General features: G+C 39.2%; 1 protein-coding gene across 5 annotated transcripts in view; it reads right to left on the bottom strand.

The window, feature by feature from the left end:
• Positions 1–19,768, bottom strand: part of TOP2B (DNA topoisomerase II beta) — a gene marked incomplete at both ends in the record, with an annotated part of 56,260 nt that extends 36,492 nt beyond the window's left edge. For all 5 annotated transcript variants that reach the window (XM_079538552.1, XM_079538554.1, XM_079538551.1 and 2 more), the window contains 6 exons: positions 550–647; positions 1,598–1,743; positions 2,994–3,057; positions 4,795–4,885; positions 7,671–7,844; positions 19,700–19,768. In XM_079538552.1, the coding sequence (XP_079394678.1) occupies positions 550–647; positions 1,598–1,743; positions 2,994–3,057; positions 4,795–4,885; positions 7,671–7,844; positions 19,700–19,768 (642 nt within the window). The remainder of the gene's footprint in view (positions 1–549; positions 648–1,597; positions 1,744–2,993; positions 3,058–4,794; positions 4,886–7,670; positions 7,845–19,699) is intronic.
• Between the last annotated feature and the right edge of the window lie 1,153 nt (positions 19,769–20,921).

The following is a 20,921-nucleotide window of genomic DNA, read 5'->3' as shown; positions in this document are numbered from 1 at the left end:
GATCTCATGCTGACAATCATAATTATGAGCAATAGGTTCATGTGCAGTATTTCTGTACCAAAGTACAGCTACGCCGATGCAATTCATAAAAATTCTTTTTTGTGACGCTATATAAAATGACCTAGATAATTGTTTTAATGTTTACGCAACTAATAGAATTCTTTTCTGACAGATCATACAATAACTAAAAGATATTTCAATTAAGCGTTCTTTTTCACCTGCATGTGCATAAATCTGTTTTAACAGCAGAAACTTTTCATGTTTAGTCACCCAATACTCCCAATAAAAACATTACTTAGAGAAAACAAAACAACCCTCCCCCCCCCAAAAAAAAACCCACAAAACCAAAACAAAACACTGTACTAAATTCTAGTTTGCAAAAATACCAATTTAACTGACTGAACTAATCTTGCCTGCATCACCTATATGTCCTTTACATTTCAATGTTTATGATTCATTTTATGAAATATAAAAAAGTGCTAAATTTGAATGCTAAATTTGAATGCTATTGCTACACAAAAGAGAAAAAAATGGAGACTATTTCTGTACCTGCTTGAAGCTGTGTTTGTATTCCTTGCAAGCAGTTTCAACTGTAAACTTTGTACTAAATATGTTACAAAGTTTTGCGCCATAGCCATTACGACCACCTGAAAAAATGCAACACAGTATGTTTCTATAGCAGAACTTCATTTATGATACACAGAGAGTATGTGAATGAAGTAAAATGATCCTAAGTAAGATAAAAATTGGGCCAGATGTCAACAATTATCAAAGGTTGCCAGAGTTACAGTTTCACACCACCTACAATCTGGTAGAACTGCTTCTGCCTCAAGAAGGAGCCCTTTGCTCTTCCCTCATTTGATCTAGAAGTTACCTGCTGAAAGACAAGTAACCTCAACATCCCAAGACACCTGAAAACTAACACACGTACAGAGTCAACTCAATCCACAACCACATGCTCACTAGCTCTGACAGAAGAGAAGCAAGGGGAATGGAAGTTCAGAGATAAAGAAGTTAGGTCACCTCTTCCTGGCAACAATTCACAGTCAAGCCCCATTAATTGACTGAAATCATGCTTTATTTCCCTGGAAACTCAGAGGAATTTCTAACACGCTATATTAATGTTCAAATAAAATCAATTCATTGCTGTACGCTCTCTGAAAAGAAATTTCTAAAGTCATCACAGTATGGCCTAATACATATTTAGCCCATATTGTGATGACTTCAGGTAGGATAAAACAGAACTCTCATTCATGATCTAAATTATGGTTACTTCATAATTAGAATAATAAATCATACGCTAGTTCATTAAAATTATTATTTCCTTCATTTCAGCAGCATAAACATTTTAATGCTTGGATATGGTATAATTATTTATTAATTTTTTTACTGGGTAATGATTACTGACTTTAAATATGTAAATGTAAAATTTAATGTAAATATTATTATTAAAAAAAATACTTTATTCTAACAAAGAACTCTGGTAATGGTGACTAAGTGATCATTTATTATGAAAAAGAGTAGAAAAAGTAAAAGGAGAAAGTGCACAGATGAACAAACTCAGTTCACTCAACAAAACGAAGTTAAATTGTCTTGCCTGTAACTTTTTTCTCATCATCATCGTAGTTGCTAGATGTTAACAGCTGCCCAAAGATTAAAGCAGGAACATAAACTTTTTCTACTTTGTGTTCCACAACTGGTATACCCTTCCCGTTATTCCATATGCTGATAATGTTTGATTCCCTATAAAATAGGAAAGACATAAAGCCAATTAATGTAATCCTAAAAAAAGGCTCCTTGCAAACTTTCTACACACTTCAACAACTGCATAAACCACAATTAAATATCACATTCTTATTATCCCTATTCACAGTTCTAACAATTTTAATTATAAAAATCAGTTCTTTATGCTTAGTACATGTCTAAGGAGAAGCATGACTGCCCACACATGACAGCACTTTATCATTAAAATAATCCCCCCAGATTTCTTTGAATAGCATTCACAATCAGCATGATCTCCAACAGATGAGATTCAAAGTTTTGGGACAGAACTACACTTAAGTTAGAGATATAGCTTTATAGCTTTCACAGAAGTCCACTCGGACAAAACCAAGTTATCTTCTATTTAAAACTTCTCCACTAATGATAACAACTGTAATTGCATCAATACCAAAATTCCTCAAAATCTGGCACTGTTAACACTTGTAGTTTCTTGCATTATTATATCAGACAGTTCAAGATCAGGATAGACCACAAGTATACCACTAACATTTCACTCCTCCTTCATGACAAAAGCAACTTCATCTATAGAAACTGATACTGCACTGAAAACCTAAAGAACAATGGCTTCTCAGCATATTCATCCTACGGATTATGTGTGGAAATTAGGTCTCCAAAATATTAATTATTCATTTAAATGTATCTGAAAAGATACACCACGGGAATCCAATCACTAAGTATTTAACTAATTCTAATTAGGACGTATCTCTTCATTTCAAATATTGAATTAGGAAAAACAGTGGTAATGGTAGTAATGACATATCTGTAATCTTTCAGTGTGATACAGCTAACATAAACATAACTTTATCCTTGTGCTAAACATACAAGTTCAGGGGATACAACGTTACAGAATGTTACAGAATCTTAAGGTTGGTATTTATGATTTATATGTAACCTTGCTGGTTACAGTTATGTACTGGCAAGCTTTCATATAATCATGGATTTTATAATCTTCTAAGTTTCATTCAACCAAACAGCAGGATTGTGGTTTTGGAAAGCAAATTGCTATCAATTTATAATGGTAGCAATTACTGCTAATCACTTTTAATCTTAAAAACCTTTTAATCTTAAAATATGAAGCCAGTGGAAATAATTTCCAAACGATTATTTTTGTTTTTTAAAAAAAATCTATTTTCATTTAGGAAAATCATTTGTACAAATCAAAACTACAGTAGCCCAGGCAGGGAAGTAAATGACAGCACACTTCTACTTACGGATCAATGGATATTTTAATACAGGTCATATTCTTGTCCCTCTGCTTATTGTCAGCGGCATTTACTATGAAAAAAGTGACAAATCAACACTTTCTAGTAACAATAATTAATTGTTTGATTTGTAAAATATACACATTCCACCAGAAGTTACAAGGCTCCAGGTATTTCTTAATCAGGTAACTTTTTACATGCTTTCTATGTTATTACTGGCATCAGAAAATAAGATCAAGCAGCTATAATTTTTTTTTTTTTTAATTACTAATTCTATTTCTAGCACTTAAACTACAACAGAAATACATAAGTATTTTGTGAGCTTGCTCCTCTGCTATTCTTGACATACTGAGCACTTTATTCATCTTTCGCTGCACTTCTTTGGATACTTAACACACATACTATGCCATATATATTAAAAATCCTAGGAAATGGTATGCATGATCAGACACACCATTTTAACAGTAAAATCCAGTCCCAATGAAGTCACATCCATTAAGAAGTGTTTTGATACCAGCAAGTTTTCTCTAAAGTTTTTGTGAGACTTATAACCACTCTCATTTTACACAATTCAGGACCAAAAGAATAACTGGAGGTTAATATTTGATTACAATTTAATTAATTTTACTGCAAAGTATGCTAACTACAAACAATAGATATTAGAAAACATTAAAATAATATTCAACATTTGTCTTATCACTCACAAAACAGACCAAAATAAAACCTTGTAACAGCAAGGGATATGAAGAGGAATCTAGTAAACATAAGGTATCTTAATAAGCTGTAAGGATTTATATATATTATCAGATATTTTGAATGACTTCCAAAAAACATTACAAGCATTTCATTTAAAAGCATGCACAGCCACAGTCCAGTTTTCACCATGTTATTACACTGACCCTTGCTCTCAAACCATATTCTGAATGGCACACATAAAGAAACAATAAGCCATACAGTACTACAATAATGACACGATAGCAATTTTCCTTTTGAATGGGACAACATGAAACTGTGAAAAGCCTGCAAATTCCATTTATGGGACAGAAAAATGAGTGATGAAAGTTTTTAGTCTCATATTTCTCTCATTAGGGAATGAGTGAAAAAACAACCAACCAAAATCCTTCTTTTCCAATCGGCCAAGATACTGCCTTGAAAACAGCAATAGTGTAAACCACAGTTTTAGATATGTTCTGAACCCAGTGAAGGTCATGATAAAATTTCCACTGACTTCAATAGCCTCAAAGTTCATGATGTTTGCCTGCCAACCCTTACACTTAACTTTGTAACAACTCATTAGTTGTTACAACTCATTATGAATAAAGTCAATTAACCTAAAGTTAGCAGTTCAGCAGACAGCACACTGCTCAGACATAGCATTACTCTACCGCTGGTTCAATGTGTATCTGCCACAAAGAGAATATCATAAGCTGATTTATGAGATGATAATATAACTTAACTTTGATAATTTTCAGTTGTCTTTCAGAAAAATGGTCTTCTTTCATATGTTACACAGAGCTGTTAGCCTGAACAACCTAGCAGATTAAAATATCTCATGATGATATTGATCATCACAAAGAGTGACCTAGGTTGGACATTTAGTTACAAGCTGTAATACCTTCTTGCAGGTTCAGCTGAAAACACTCTTTCCCTATACTAAACTGTTCTACAATGCTGGCATGCATTAAAACTTCCATGCACTGAATTTTAATGGAACTCTCAAGTCTGTGATTTAAATTTAGATACAAATTAAAATGCTTTGAGTTCTCAGAATAATGTATACTTTATAATGCTAAAACATTGTTATACGTACCAAGGATTTCATCAAAGATCTTGTATAAGCCAGGGACAAAGGTAACCTCTCTGCAATTCATTCCGACATCTTCATCATAAACCCACATTAACTACATGTTAAAAAATAGAAGATATAAATATATGCTCTCCTGGTCTCAAAACAAAAATACTCATACTTAATATTTCAGCAAATAAAATCAGTATTTGTTAACTCTATCACTGTGCTATAATTTTAGCTGATACAAAAGTAATAAGCTAGACTTCACAGAAAGATGAAAAAAAGCCCAGGGGATGCTTCAGTTAATATATACCAGGAGTTGTAACTTTTTCTACAACACCCTATCTTCATAAGTTATGCTTAGACCCACTTACAGACACACATTCACATTCTTCCCATTCACCTTTTAACTTTAAGTTAAAGAGACAGTATTTCCTCTTCTCAGAACCTTGCCGTTTACCGACTAGATCAGAACATTACAACACACACAAAGAATTCTTGACTAAAACCAGAAACAAAAAGGATAAAGCTAAAGCACACAGCTCTAACAAAGTTCATGGCATGTAACATAAACCCCTACATCATCAACTAGAAATCTAGTGTGCTTTTCAAAATTTTATATAAAATCAAACCTCCATTTGAATACAGCAATCGGAACATCTACATTAACAAAGCAAAAAGAATAAATCCTGTAGATTTCAACAAAAACACATGCTAAATACCAACACTGAAAAACTGTTAATCATACACACATGCAAAAACAGTGGATTCTAGGAGTAGTTAACTGAAGAAATAGTAGAAGTTAATGATAAAATGGGTACTGGTAACAAACCCACATGCTCTCCAACAGCCATAAATTTCTGACCATAACTGTAATAATTTATCCTGCACAAAATAATACCTCTATCTAGACACAGTATTTAGCTTTATTCTAAATTCATAAGATTTATTTCCATTTTTTTATCCATTGAATTTAGTCTTCAGCCGTATTTTTCACATGAAATGGTTCTATGCTAATTCTGCCATTTTATTTTGAGTTCACACAACTAAAATTATTCACAAAGCAGCACCGTGCTCTTCAATTTTCCTCATAATTTCCATGTACCATACAGCTATTGTGATTCTTCCTTTTTCAAGGGAACTGATAGGTGTAATCTAAATGGTAATGTAAGGCCTGAGATTCACCTACTAGATGCACTACTACAAATGCTTTTAAACACTGAAATATATTGATCTAATTCACCTATATCCCACATAAATGCTGCAGTCTATAAGTAGCAATGCAAACACAAGCAATTAACTGGAGAATAAGCAGAGACAGTTATTGTGATTGTTGTACTGGTCCAACAGTTTATTATTCAGACTGTAGTATGAGGGACTTTCAGAATCAAACACTAGGAGAAGGTAGCAAATAAAACAGACTCTCCAATGTACACTCTGGCTTTCACTTCTGATAGCTGCTTTTAAGAAATACTTGTTCAAGCTTTCCCAAAAGAGACATACAAGGAAGGTACCTCATAAAGGGTGCTTCATTTGATGGAAATGAAAATGTTTTTTATTTTGTTTCGTTTTTAAATATATCATATAACATGCAATTGAGCAGTCAAGGATGGTTTTCTTAAGGCTTGCTTCCCTCAACCATGGACAATGGGAAGGAAGCGTATCTCACAAATACAGGAAATGATTCTATCCAAACAGAATTGTATCAGTAAAATTAAAGGTTGCCCCCAGAACACATCTGTGTGTTTATCACCATTTACTGGCCACTAAGTATTCAGAGTCCCTATGGTGACTTACACATATATTGTTTACATGCACAAGTCCTTTAACTTAGAAATATTAGCAGTCATAGCTTATGAAATTTAACACCAAAATTCTCCAAACAACCTTTCTTTCCTCCTTCACTACCTTACTAGTAGTCAAATAAGAAGTGAAGCTTCTTCCAACAGGTAGTCTCTTTCCCTTCCCACTGTCCTCACTATCTACTTTCTGCTACCTGGTTCTAACCTTCTCTTTGCATGGTGGAATGGTTCTGCTGTTTAGCCCTTGACTAATGAGTCAAATTCAGCTCATAAAACCACCAAAAAAGTTGTGGATGCCTCCTTCCTGGAAGTGTTCGTGGTTGTGCTGCATGAGGCTTTGGGCAGCCTAATCTACTGAAAGATGTCCCTGCCCTTGTCAAGTGGATGGGGCCAAGCTCTCTACAATGGTGCCCAATAACAGGACAAGGGGAAATAGGAACTGAAACATAGTTAGTTCTATCTGAACATGAAAAAAAATCTTCTGTGCTTTAAGGATTACAGAGCATTGCAACAAACTGCCTAGAAAGGCTGCAGTCTTGTCTGGATATATTCAAAATTCACCTGGATGCTTTAACCTACTGTAGGGAACCTGTGTTAGCGGGGCAGTTAGGCTCGAAGATCTCCAGAGGTCCCTTCCAACCTCTACAATTCTCTGATTCTGAAGAAGCAATATTAGGAGCCTCTTATGGGAATCTCTGCAAACTCATTCTGAGACTAGAACCACCAATTTTGGAAGCAATACAGTTTCAGGACCTATTTTAATGGGAGTAACAACTACTACATGAAAAGAACTATGGGAAAACAAGGACATTTCAAGTGGCTCAGAACTGGAGTGGCAGTATAAATTCAGTGTTTGTCATGACTTCTTAGCTAAAGGATCTATTTAGCTATTGTAAACTCCTGGGAGGGCAACTGGACTAGATATCTTCCAAGTCCCTTTCAATCCAAACCGTTCTATGGCTCTTACACATGCAGACAAACATAATTACAGATCTTAACATGATAATTTTGAATGAATATTTTTAGTAGTAGTAACAATAATTTCCTCATTAAAATAACAGAAAATATGAAGACAATTAAGTTAATTAAACTTACCTGAGTTAAAGGTTCAACCGATCCAATGTAGGTGTCTGGACGGAGGAGGATATGTTCAAGCTGAGTCTTTTTCTGATAAACTCTCTCAACAGACATCTTCTTTGAAGTGTCATTTTTATTAACACTTTCTGATTCTTCCTTTTTTGAAGCATTGATTTGATTATCAAATAATGTCTAAAAAAAAAAAAAGACAACAATCAATCTGATTAATTCAACTTGCCAATCAAGTGCAAACAAATCCTGACAGATTTAAATTACAATCAAAGCTTGTCATATAATTTAAATGCTACATTTTTGTGTGCATTAAGATCAAGCTATCTTCGCAAGAGAAATATGGTAATACATTGTACTACAGTTTCTTAACAAATTGACACATCTTCTAACTTCTGTTACTTACTAACACTATATTTAAAAAGATACTCAACTTGCTCAGATTAAACATTTTTAACATTCATTTTGTGCATACCTATTTTCCCAAACCACTGAGTACTCTTCAGAACAGTGACAGTGAAATTACTCCTTTACAAGTTGTTTGGACAACGTATTCCGTAGAGCTTAAGAAACACTAACAATGCCTTCCCTACGGCTTCTCACTTCTCACCTGCTACAATTTACATTACCCTTCTAAATAAAATAGCCTTATTATGCAGGGATGCAAGTATCAGAAGTTTGCAGCACTGCCTATTTCCAGACCAAGCCTTTTAGTCTATGCTGTACTCTGAAAAAGAAAACCAACTCTGAATCCCTGAATCTGTCTTGAATTGGCATTTTTAGAACACAAATGTTGTTTAGATATTTGACATGCTCTCCCCCACAGTCTTGATCGCCCAATCAGTGATGAAGATGAGTGCATGCAGTGAAAGGCTGCATACGTAGCCTACCGGGACTTTCATAAAGCCTTTGACTCTGTCAAGTAAAACAGTACAGTTTTGTTTGACAGTTTTCTGGAGAAGCTAGCAGCCCATGGCTTGGACATGTAAACTCTTCATGTGGTAAAAAAAAAAAAAAAAAAAAAAAAAAAAAAAGAAGGCTGGATGGCCAGACACAGAGGGTGGGTGCAAATGGAGTTAAATCCAGCTGGCAACTGATCACAAGTAGTGCTGCTCAAGGGTCAGTATTGGGGCCGGTTCTGTTTAATATCATTACTGAAGATCTGTACAAAGGGATTGAGTACACCTTCAGTAAGTATGCACACAACACCAAGCTGGGAAGAAGCAGTGATCCATCTGAGGGTAAGAAGGCTCTACAAAGGGATCTGGATAGGTTGGATGTATGGGCTGAGGCCAACTGTATGAGTTTCAGCAAGACCAAGTGCTGGGCCCCACACTTTGGTCACAACAACCCCATGCAACATTACACGTTTGGGACAGAGCATCTGGCAAGCTGCATGGAGGAAAAGGATCTGTGTACAGGTAGCCAAGAAGGTAAAAACATCCTAGTTTGTATTAGAAATAGCACAGTTAGCACCACTAGGGAGGTGATCATCCCCCTCTAATTAGCACTGGTGAGGCTACAGCTCGAGTACTAAGTAGTTGTGAGGCCTCTCACTACAAGAAAGACACCAAAGCACTGGAGCACATCCAAAGAGGGGCAACAAAGCTGGTGCAGGGTCTGCAGCACTAATCTTATGAGGAGCAGCCAAGGGAACTGGGATTATTCAGTCTGAAGAAGAGAAGGTGCAGGAGACACCATATCAGTTTCTCCAACTATCTGAAAGGAGGTCATAGCAATACTGGGGTCAGCCCCTCCTCCGAGGTAACCATGGGTAGGGATGAGAAGTAATGGCCTCAACATTGCACCAGGGGAGATGCAGATTAGGAAAATTTATTCTAAGAAAGAGTGGCGAAGCACTGAAGCAGGCTGACCAGCAAAGTGATGAAGTCACTGCTCCTGAGGTTTTCAAGAAAAGAGTAGATGTGGCAGTGACAGACACAGCTTAGCAGGCATGGTGGTGATGTGTCAATGGTTGGACTAGATGATCTTAGGGGTCTTTTGTAACCTTAATGATTCTTGAGTCTGTGATCCATGGACACATGTTCTACAGCCTTTTCTCACTGCTTTCCTTAGAAATGTATATAAATAAAAAAATCAAGCAAGTACTAAACTGTAGCATAGTAAACTGACAATATTTTATGCATGTTTTGGAATTGTCTCAGAAAGACTTCTGTATTCTGTCCTGTCTGGGAAATATTCATATTATTGGAGCTCCAAAAACACTTTTCAAAATAGCCCCAGCTGTTGTTTCAGGAGAACATCCCTGAAATGAATTAAACAAGTATCACAAGGGGCTTAAGTCTTTTACTTTTTGATTTAAAAATTAGCTGATTTATTGTGAAAAACATATGTGCGTACACACACGGATATATACATGATTTTCAGTGCCTGTCTCACTATCTTAACGTGGCCAATTTTCACTATGTTTTTTAAAGTGTTTGACTTTTCCATCATTCCTGTTACATACAGGACTTCAGAGAGTTTTTCAGCTACCCTCCAAGTTGGTTGTGAATATACACACCCATGTGCATGTAAGCCAGCAAGGTGACCATTCTTAATTACTTTGGAATGCAATAACTGATTGCACTGTGCAACCTCCTTTATAGACTTGCAGTTAAACTTCAAACATGGGATAGTGCTAACTCTACAGAAAAACATAACAGTCTCCATTGATAGCACCTTCTGGTCATTTGACATCAGACAAAGCGTTATCACAAGCAGATTTTACTACGATGAATGCTTTCTCCAGTAGGATTTTAATGTTGGCATTGTTTCTCATTTAGAGTTTATTTAGCTATGAATTTTTCTAGTAGTATTCAAAAGCTCCAGTCATTCTTTTCTTCTGCAATCCTGAGAATCAGAATCCAAGCAGCCTTTAATAGGCTACAGTTTAGCTACTTCAACTGCCTACTATCAATCTCAGAGCTCAGGTTCGGTTTTTGCATTTTCTTTCTTCATATTTTTCTTTTTTTGTTTTCTTGCAGTCCCTTTTGATGAAATTTTTACATATAACAGAACACGAATGACGCCACGGATTCTTTATTGCCTTTTTTGATGGAAACTGGGTTATGTGGTCTTTCTTTGTGTTTAAAAATTGTGTTCATCCATAAAATTCTGCTCTGGGCAAAAAGAGAAATGGCATTAGACTGAGACAATTAAAAATTATAGCATTTTCTTCATGAAAAAATCGGTTTATTATGCTAATCTCAGCATAGTAACATATATTTACATAGGAAGACTCCAGAATGGTATATAATGTAGAGCTGGAAAGTTCAAAATAGGAGAAAAGGCAGAGTAAAAGCTAGTATTTCCCCCATACTAGTCCAAGAAGCATTCTGAATGTTGCATTTCATAGACAAAATACATCATCCTATAACAAAAAAAATCTCCCTATTGTTCCCATAACACAGTCTTCCTTGTTTTGTTCTGTTTTTTTTTTTCATGCCTCTAGCACAAGCTACTTCAGCTTCAACTGAGACCAAATGTTTCAAATATTCTTCCTTCTTTTCTTTCTTTCTTTTTTAAAACTAGGTGGCAAAAAGGACACTTAATCTACTCCAACAGAGGTGAACAAAAAAGAGACATCACTACATGAATGTATCTCCACCTGGGTTTTGCCTATTTGGCTTCAGCCTCCTAAAGCAACTACATGCACTTGCAAGGATTGTTGTCCTGTAAGGGAAATGCAGCCTTGGCACATAACATTTTACAGGAGTACATGGCATGTGTCCCACATTCCCTTAAAGTGGAGAATTAGTGGGACAAGACAGTAAATTTTGAGTGTAATTAAGCTGTAAAACCTAGGGAGGTTAATTAAGTAATGGAATCCAGGGATGTCGATTTTCCGCCACTTACAGCTGGAAAAAAACAAACCAGCAACATAAAACAGAAACCAACAGCAAACAAACAGTTCTTTTAAAACTGTATATGTATACGTATAATATATATCTTATATATATGCTATAACTCAAAAAAATTATAAATGCAATATGGTAATTGCCAGGTAGCTCTATGGATAACATACACTCACATTTAGTGTGGTGTTACACATACTGGATTTAATGGCCTCTTCTTGACTTAGAAAAATACGCGATGAATACATTGGTACCTAAACATTTAGCAACCTGCCAAAGGAAAACTCTGACTGAGAATACCTCCCACCATGAAAAAACAAAGGCAGTGAGTTTCAAAAGAAACCACTCCCCTGCTGTGTTTAACAAATGCTCTGGCTCTCCTCCCAAGATGAAAACACAGAAGTAACAGTTTGCAGTTACTAGAGCAAATCTGCATAAAACATGGCATCCCATCAGTGGCATTAACTAAATCTCTCTATCGCATGCTCCCCAAAAGTAACTCAGGAAAGAGCACCCATTAACCTCATCCAGAACTAGTCATGCTCCAGCCTACTAACAAGCTTGTTTACTTTGAATTCCTAATTTATTTCTTATACCTCCTCCTCCTCACAATTTGCTCTTGACTCTGAAAGCACCAGATTACATCAATGTTTATCATCATAATTCATTTACAGAATAACTTGCAACAGATTTCCCGCTTACAGAAAAGCACAACAGTTAATTGTTGCCAAAAATGAGAACTCCTTCCCTTCTTCTCTCCTCTCTTGTTTCTTCAGGTAGTGGAACCAAAACCAGCCTAATAACAAACCAGCTCAAGGAGCAAACAGAATCTCCTTCCTTCCCATTTTTCATCCATTAGAAGCAAGCCATTGTCTGCTGAACCATTTTCCTGAGCAAGTTTGCAGGAGAACCAGACAAGTACTGATGCAAGGTAAAGAGCAGAATGATAAGAATGGGATGATAAGAGAAAGAAGAAAATATGCTTTTCAGCGGGTATCATTTGATTGTTTGGCTGCAATACGAAACTGCTTTCTTAGAATTATACAGCTTCCTCCTCCTATTAAATAGCTAGACTAAATGAAAGAATAATTATTGCTATTTTAGAATTTGTTATGTCCAATGTACTAGTAAACTAGATTTTAAGGAAAACTAAAGGATTTTTCCATAAAATCTGAGAAGTGAAATAGAGCACTTTTTTTTGGGGGGGGGGGGGGGGGAGGGGGAGAAGCTCATTATAATTACTTCTGACCAGTAAACTATGTGCATTGTTCTAAATATGACTGCATTTCTACTAAGTTACTACAGCAACATCTGTTTTATTTGGCACAGGTACATTCAGATCCTGATCTTTAATACTTACCTCTTAAAAAGCAAGTGTCTAACATCTTCCAAAGTCTAAGGACAATTTAACTAAATTTCACTTGTTTTTTCTGGGGGGGATATGAAATTTTCCCATAGACAAGCTCTATTTCAATAGTGAATTTTGACAGTGTCCGCATAGGATCTAAAAACGTTAAACCTACAAATGCTTTGCTAACATATTGATCTTGTAAGAATCTGTTTTTTGAAGTAAGCTTCAGAGTCAAGGAGGGAAAAAACACTGGCCCTGACTCTCAAGGAAGAAGAAGTTTAACATGAAATAATTATTTCTAGACAAGACTGTGTTCCTACAGATTCTTTGAATTGCCATGCTTAAAACCAATGAATGAAATAATTGTACCTTCTGCTGTAAAGCAGCACACTGAAATCCCTTCAAACTTCAAGGAAAAAAAAAAAAAACAACAATTCCTTCTAGTACATTTAACTTTGGTAAGTTAACTACAGTTTACTCATAAACCAATTTGGGAAGTTGCACGAACCACTCACACAAGCTTGACCCCGCATGCTCACTAAAATCTTGATTGCTGACATCAACAAGGCTCCACTAGTTTAATTCAGCATGGAGAAGGCCCATTCCATCAGGAGGGACTATGTCCTTATTATTTAGCACACGCGTTTCTAAGCTGGTTTAATGCAAGTAGAGAGAGAGCTATTTTTTTTCAGTACTGCTGCTTCCCAAAAAAGACCTGTACAGTGGATGGTTCAGAAACCTGTTTGGTCCACTGTTTCATCAGCTAATTTAAACATATTTCCACCACTAGCCAAGAAATGAAAAAGAGGTACTGATAAAAGAACTTTCTTGGCACCTTTATAACTTCTTTATAACTCAGCCTTTCCTATAATATTTGCCTTTTTTAATGCTTTACCACATCAGTTTAGCTGTACACCCCAAATCATAAGACAAAACATCAGGAAAACAAATGTGTGCACAAAGCTACGGCAAACTCCTAACAAGTCTCATGTCTCAAGACTTTCTCTAATGAACTTCCTCTTTCTAAACACTGCTCAGTATCACCAACTAGTGCAGCAAGACGCACCTAATTGCTTTGTGGAACTGAATCACTATCAAGCTCATTCTAAATTTCTCGTCTGTACTTGTGTTGCACACGGTTCCACTGAGACAGAGCTCTCACCTAGACGCCCTTGTGCCGCAAGGCTTGAGGAAGCCCAACTAACACCAAATTTGAACGCTTTTGCCTGTCAGCTTATTGTGAAGTAATGGAATCACTGGTACAAATCACCAGTCTGAGTGCTTCGAGAAATATTCCAAGACTCTACAGCTGCTTTCTAGCTTCTCCAGTGAAGCTCAGACTTCCTGTTTCTCACAAATGATGATCCTCTGTTCAGGAGCTGACTCTGGTTTATAACTGCTCCTACAGAACCATTACATATCAAGTTAGCATGTTGCAAGAGCTTGATATTTTTTCTACTTTATCTTGGATTCTTTTGACTTATAGGCAAACAACTTTTCCAGTGTTATCTTATCTTACATCTCCCGTGATTGTGTCATGACAAAAAACAGTGTTTGTTGCTGTCTCTGAAGATTCCTCGCAGAGAAAGTTGTCGTGACTTTCTGGCACCTCACTAAGGCAGACATTTGTGCAGTTTTACATACATCTGTTCTTCTCACAACTGTTCAGTGTCTTAGATAAGGAATGCGATGCCTCAGCGTAGCCATGCCCACTCATTCTCAATTTTCATAAACCTTTCAAACACCTCCTAACTGAGGCAGCCTTTACACTAGCTGTGCTAACACTCCTTTTCTTGCTTGCTTAAAAAGAAAGTCAATTACTTAGAAGTGCACTCTAACAAATACCCAGATTTATCACTTTCACAAAATACAAAAATTAAAAGTAGTGCCTTAATTCGCTCTCAGTGGTGCAGTGTACTTATATGAAAATTGGAATTAAGACACAAACAGAATTTTAAAATAGCTTTATTTAATGAAACCAGATGAATCGATAGCACAGAAAAAGTTTAATAACGTGCTTCAGAAGGTAATTGTAATTTTAGGAGGACTCGTTCCACAGGAGTAAAAGTATCTGCGATCACATTGAAGCTTTAAAACCAGTAGATCTGATCCTCAGGTAAGAGGGAGTCACACAACATAAAGAGCAAGTCTATCACTTTACTTCCGAGCAATTGCTCTGTTATGTTCATAAGAACACTTTCATCAGTTGCTTAATTTTAAATTATATTTTAAATGTTAGTATTTCTTTTTAGAAGTTCTGTGAAACCATTTTACGTACCTTGACCTAAAATTCACTTCATTTAAATTTGGGATACGAGCACTAAAATACATTCTTCCAAAATATTTCAGTTTCCCTACACGTATTAAGAGGACACTGAAAAGTCTCCAAACACACAATTTTCATCAGAGGATCCTTCAAACGTTTAACCACGTTTACAGGTATATATTTTTGCTCAATTAGCTCCTGCAAATTCTCAAAACCCACGTGGAGCAGAAAAACACTGCCTTTGTGGATAACGTTCCAACAGACTTAATATTTTAAATTATCCAATGAGAAAAATTGAGTTTTCTGTACCATTCTGCATTTCCAAGTTCTCTCTATATAATCCACATCAGTTTTGGCAGTATTGTTTTTTTTTGTTGCCATTCCTTTGTTTTTGTTACCTTCCTAAAGCAAAACCTATGACAGAAATCTTAGGACAGAAAGTGCTATTACTGTACAGCCTTACACTTCACTATATCAAGTGACTGCTGCTCCTAGCAGTGGCACTCTTGTCTCCAGACAGTGCAATTGAAGTGACAGGGGATTCCCCAGTCCCTCCAGACCAACAGCATCAATAAATTCAATGCTAAAAAAAACCCACTTCTATGAACAGAATCTCTCATATCCATCAGTTATGTGATTCCCATTTGCGTATTTAAGTTAATAGAAAAATAAATGTGTATTTGAAGATGGCTTTAGCATGTGGACACACAGTTTACACGAGGTGAAAATCTATTTCTGGAAAATTAAAACTGTTTTTTGCAAATCTAATCTGCCTACCTTAGAATGCTTTTATAGTCTGTTATTTAAAAGGTGAATTTATCCACTCTATTTAATACAACATTGTTAGCTTGGAAATTTCACAAAGTACACATGAACTAGACAGAGCATTAGCAAGGGGCACGTGTTTGCATGTACACCTTCTCCCACCAAAGTAATCCCCATGTATCTAACCATTTTCCCCTCAAAAATATACACACCACTAACAGCTATTCACTTACTACAGTTCAGAGTATTTGTTTTCAAATGAAGTGACTGAACAGAGACAAGGTCCCTTCAACAGAAGATCGGTGCTGTTTTGTTGTTTGTTCATTTTCGTTTGCTGGAGTCTACTGCCCTATCCTATTGCATACATATGCTCTTCGGTTATAGAATTACACCAAAATTTATTTTCAATGTCACTCCAAAACTGCTGAGAAGTGCAAATAGCTGAACTTAGATTATTTAAAAACCTGCTATCTTTTCACTCTGCATTATACAGTTCAGGCATTTACTCAAACCAAGTACAAACCAGTTTAAAGCAAACTGGTGTATGTATCGTTTCCATTCCACTCCATTCAAGGAGCATGCAGATAAGCAATATAAACTTCTCTGGAAAAACAAAATTCACATTAATGCTCAATACATACTTGTTTCAAGCTAGTGTTTCCTGAAAATGAAAACTAGCGCCTTCACAATGGACTGCTAAATGGAAGTGGTATGTTTGAAGTCTCCAACTACTTTCAGGAGTTTCACTTTTCCTTTACAAGGTTCATGTAGCTGTCGGAGTTGAGGAGAAAGCCTTGAAAACATTCCCACAAATAACTATTTAGCTCACTTCAATAGCTTTGTGTGCACTGCCACTGTATCAGAGCAACACCTCATAAGTGTGCATTTGTACCTGATTCACTTTCACTGTACAGGACATATTTTTAAAAGTACTGTTATTGTACCATTATGACAGCTCACTTTCATCTGTTCCTAAACACACAGAAAGGTTGAAGATCACAGAATCACAGAATGTCGAAAGATCATCTAGTCCAAACCCTGCTGGAGCAGGAACACCAGATCAGGTCACCCAGGAACACATCCAGGCAGGTTCTGAATGTCTCCAGAGGAGACCCCACAACCTCCCTCGGCAGCCTCTTCCAGTGGTTGTTACCCTTACTGTGAAGAAGTTTTTTTCATATTTATGTGGAGCCTCCTATGTTCCAGCTTGCACCCACTGCCCCTTGTCCTAGCATTGAATGCCACTGAGAAGAGCCTGGCTCCATCCTCCTGACACTCACCCTTTACATATTTATAAACATTAATAACAATGTCTTACTTAAAGCATGCTTTTCTAGCACTAAAAAATGCCATTATGTTTTACCAACAGCAATTTCTCTATTTACAAATCCATGCATTTGTAACTAACTTACAACACATTTCTGAGTCACCTTTGGAAATCATCCACAAAAAATAATTACTACAAATCTGCTGGTGAAAACTCCGCCTTTTGCCAACTATTACAGAGTTAATGTAACAGCGAAGAGCTGCAAGTTGACTCCAACAAGTTAGCAGGAAGACAAAAGAAAAAGCTTCTCAAAAACCAGCTAGTACAATTCATAAGTCTGAGGTTACACAAAGGTTATTTTCAGTTCTTTAATGATAGACCATTTACCTAACAAACACATGGAATGGATACATTGTCCTGTGCCCCTATAACTCCTCCTCGTTCTTGCTTACCAGCCCACCACTGCTAGTAACATTTCTCAAAGCACTGTTACTATGCTAAGGTTAGTTACTAGGTAGCTATAAACTGATGTTGATGACTTGCTGTGTTTCCATGAATACCTAATTCATCTTGCTTCTGCAAGTAGGTAACACCTGGCACTTGCAGGAGCTTCCTAGCATGAAGTTCACTCCAAGGTAAATTCTGTAACTTAAAGAACACCCTCTTTCCTAAATGCGTATAATTCTTACCTAAGGAGTAGAAGATAAGAACACGAATACTGTTTAAACCACAACTAAAGCTGAAATCATACAGACAACTCTTTTAAAGATGTGAGCATCAGACTACCCATATGAGACTTGCAACTTTGAAACATAAACACCACGTCAATTCTTAAACATGCTTCCCCTCTTTAGAACTAGATTTATTTCTGGTACAGTTCAACTGTTTAGCTCACCTGGTCTTAAAAAAGAAATCATTAACAATAGAAACATATTACTCAGAAAACAAACGTCCCAGTGCTTTCACCACAGTAACAAGAAGTGTAAAAGACACAGGGCAAGCAGATTAAAATTAGAATGCTGAAACTGTCCTAAACTGTCCCTAACTCTGTACACCTCAGCCTCAATGCCAGCATATCATATCTATTCATGAACTGGCACCTGCCTCATTTTCTCCCTGCACACTAAGCTAATTGCTGCCCCATTCAACTCTAGTGCCACAACATTGCTCTTCTGTACTCCAGCGTCCTGCAGATGACAGCGAGCAGGTCTGCCTTTAGGAACTGATTCAGGGGCCCTATCTTCAGCACCTAAAATGCTCATGAGAGAAAGGAAAAGTCCTACTGTTTTCTGAATGGTCAGTACAGGGTTTTAACTGAAATCTAATTATTTCTCTGCCACTACTCTGATACAACAAAAGCACTTCAGTCTTTACTGCCTTTACAGAAGGAAAAGTGATCACTTCCAGTTGTAGGAAACTGTTGACTCGCCATACTTTCATCCCCATTACATTTAGGAACATGTTTCATTAAAAATGCCTACTCGGTGATTTTCACACTTCATTCTGCAGTCTTCTATGAGCTGTGAAACTTTCAATTACTTGGTCCAATCTGTACCATAAAAATCTTAATTCTGAAGAGCTATACAAGGCGGCAGTTGATAAAGATCGCACAGTATTACAGAATGGAAAGTAGAATAACTTCAGCCTCTTTACTTAGGCTGTTCCCATATCTAAACTGCCTAATTTCAAGTGACACACCCAGAAACTCGTACATTTTTAATGTACCTTTTCAAACCGCCAGCTTTTATAATGAAAAAGAATTAGCGTTAAACACGAAAATTAGAGCCACAGAAGCAGTCCACCGTCAGAATACGTGGGATGTCTTTTATCTCAGTAATGCTGTTCATGTTCTTTTCCAGCAGCTCAAAGATACAGGAAAACACAACAGAAAAACTAGTTTGTTATTACCTCCTCAAACAAGAAGGTTTAAAGCTCCTAACTCAGTAAAGAATACATGCCTGATTAAAGATGCAGGCACCTCACCATCTATCAAGATGGATCATCTTTTTAAACATTAAATAAGGCACGCTAGTTTGAACTCCACGCTAACAGGGAAGTTACTGACTGGACGAATAAGACCCCTTCAGGTCATCTTTGCTCCTCCTTCCCGAGGTCTTCCCAAAAGCAGAGAGCATCCTCGCTTACTACAAAAACCCATCTCCTAAGCCCTGTTATTGAGTCGTAACTTTCGGAAGACGACAAAGTTCAACTTCAAGAGCGATCTGCAAGCACACGGCTCCAGGCCCCTGTCGTAACTCATCTCCGTAACTCAGAAGCTCCGGCTTTCACCATCCCAGGCGATCGGGAAAGCTTTGGTGCCCACAAAGGCATCGTTCCGCTCCAGGCTGAGCGCTGCCCCCGGCCCGGGCTGCTTCTCCCCCTGCCGCCCCGCCCCGCCCGGCTCCCTTTCACCCGCCGGTTCCTTCCCCGTTTAAACGCCAGCCCCACTTTCCGCATACACAGACAGGGGACGCAAAAAGACAAAAACAAACCCACAAACGCCGGCGCCGAAGCGCCGACCCCACAACTCACCACCCAGGTCAGTCCCCCGCTGCCACCGCCGCCGCCGCCGCCTCCTCCTCCTCCTCCGGACTTTGCCATTTTCCGCCCGGTTCTCCTCGGCCGAGCCGACGGCGCACGGAGGCAGCCTCGAGGGCCGGCCCCGACCCCGCGCCTCCCCGCGCGCCCTTCGCGCTTCGCCGCGGCCCCTCAGCGCCTCCCGCCGCGGCCCGCTTCTACTTCATGCCGGGAGCGCGGCCCGGGCAGAGCAAAATAACGAGGGAGCGGGCAGCGCGGCGGAGCGGGGCCCACACAAAGCGCCCGTCCGCCACCCGCGCTCCCGCCGGAGGCCGGCAGGCGGCGGGGCAGGCCCGGCCGGGGCCCGCGATTCCGCTAGTTTAAAGGGACGGCCGCTCCGCCGCCGCCCGCCTCGCCCCGGGCGAGGCCCCGCAGCCACAAAGGCCCCAGAGCGCGGACCGAGAGCGAAATCGCCCCGCTCCCCTCCCCCGCCTTCGCTCCCGCGCGCACCCGCCGGCGCGTGCCCGCGCGCTCCCCGCACGCGCGCACGCGCACACCACCCGCCCAGCCCCTCCTTCCGGCCCCTCCTTCCCTTCCTTTTTCCGCCCCGTCCCGCCGCGGTCGCCGCTTCTCCAACTCCTCCCCTCCCCGTGCCGCCGGGCTCCGCGCTCAGACAATGAGTGCGCGGCCGCAGGCCCGCAGCGCCGCCGCGGCCTCTCGACGCCGCCGGCCCGCTCCGAGTCCCCGCGGCCGCCTGCCAATCACGCGCGGGAGGTGGGGCGGCCGCTGGGCCGCCGGCCAATGGGAAAGGCGAGAGGGAGCAGCCGTGGCCGCGTAAGACGTCACAGCGGGTGGCAACGGGGAGAAAGGCGGGCCGCCGCCAGAGGGCACTGCCGCGCCGCGGGGGAGGGGCGGCGTAGCGGCTGCGGTGGGGCGGGAGGCCGGGATCGAGCCGCGCCTCGGCGGTCGAACGGCCCCGGGCAGAACGGTGACGGCTGGCGGCGCGCAGTCGCGCGCTTTCCCCGTTTCCTAAGGTACGTGCTGCCGCGTGCCTGTGGAGAACCGGCTTCGCTTCGAACAGGTTCTGGGAAGGGGTGGGCGAGCGCCTCCTCCCTCCCCGGCCACTTCGATGCTCCGGGCGCTGCCCAACCATGCAGGTGTTTGTCCTGTCCTGCCCTGGGCCGCGGTCAGCAGTCCGAGGCGTTCACCTTCTGCAATTTTAACTTTCCTGTTACCG

This window comes from Tetrao urogallus (genome assembly GCF_951394365.1).
Source record: "Tetrao urogallus genome assembly, chromosome: 7".
NCBI classification, from domain to species: Eukaryota; Metazoa; Chordata; class Aves; order Galliformes; family Phasianidae; genus Tetrao; species Tetrao urogallus.
The sequence above is the reverse complement of the archived record's forward strand: the minus strand, read 5'-3'. Positions and strand labels throughout refer to the sequence as shown.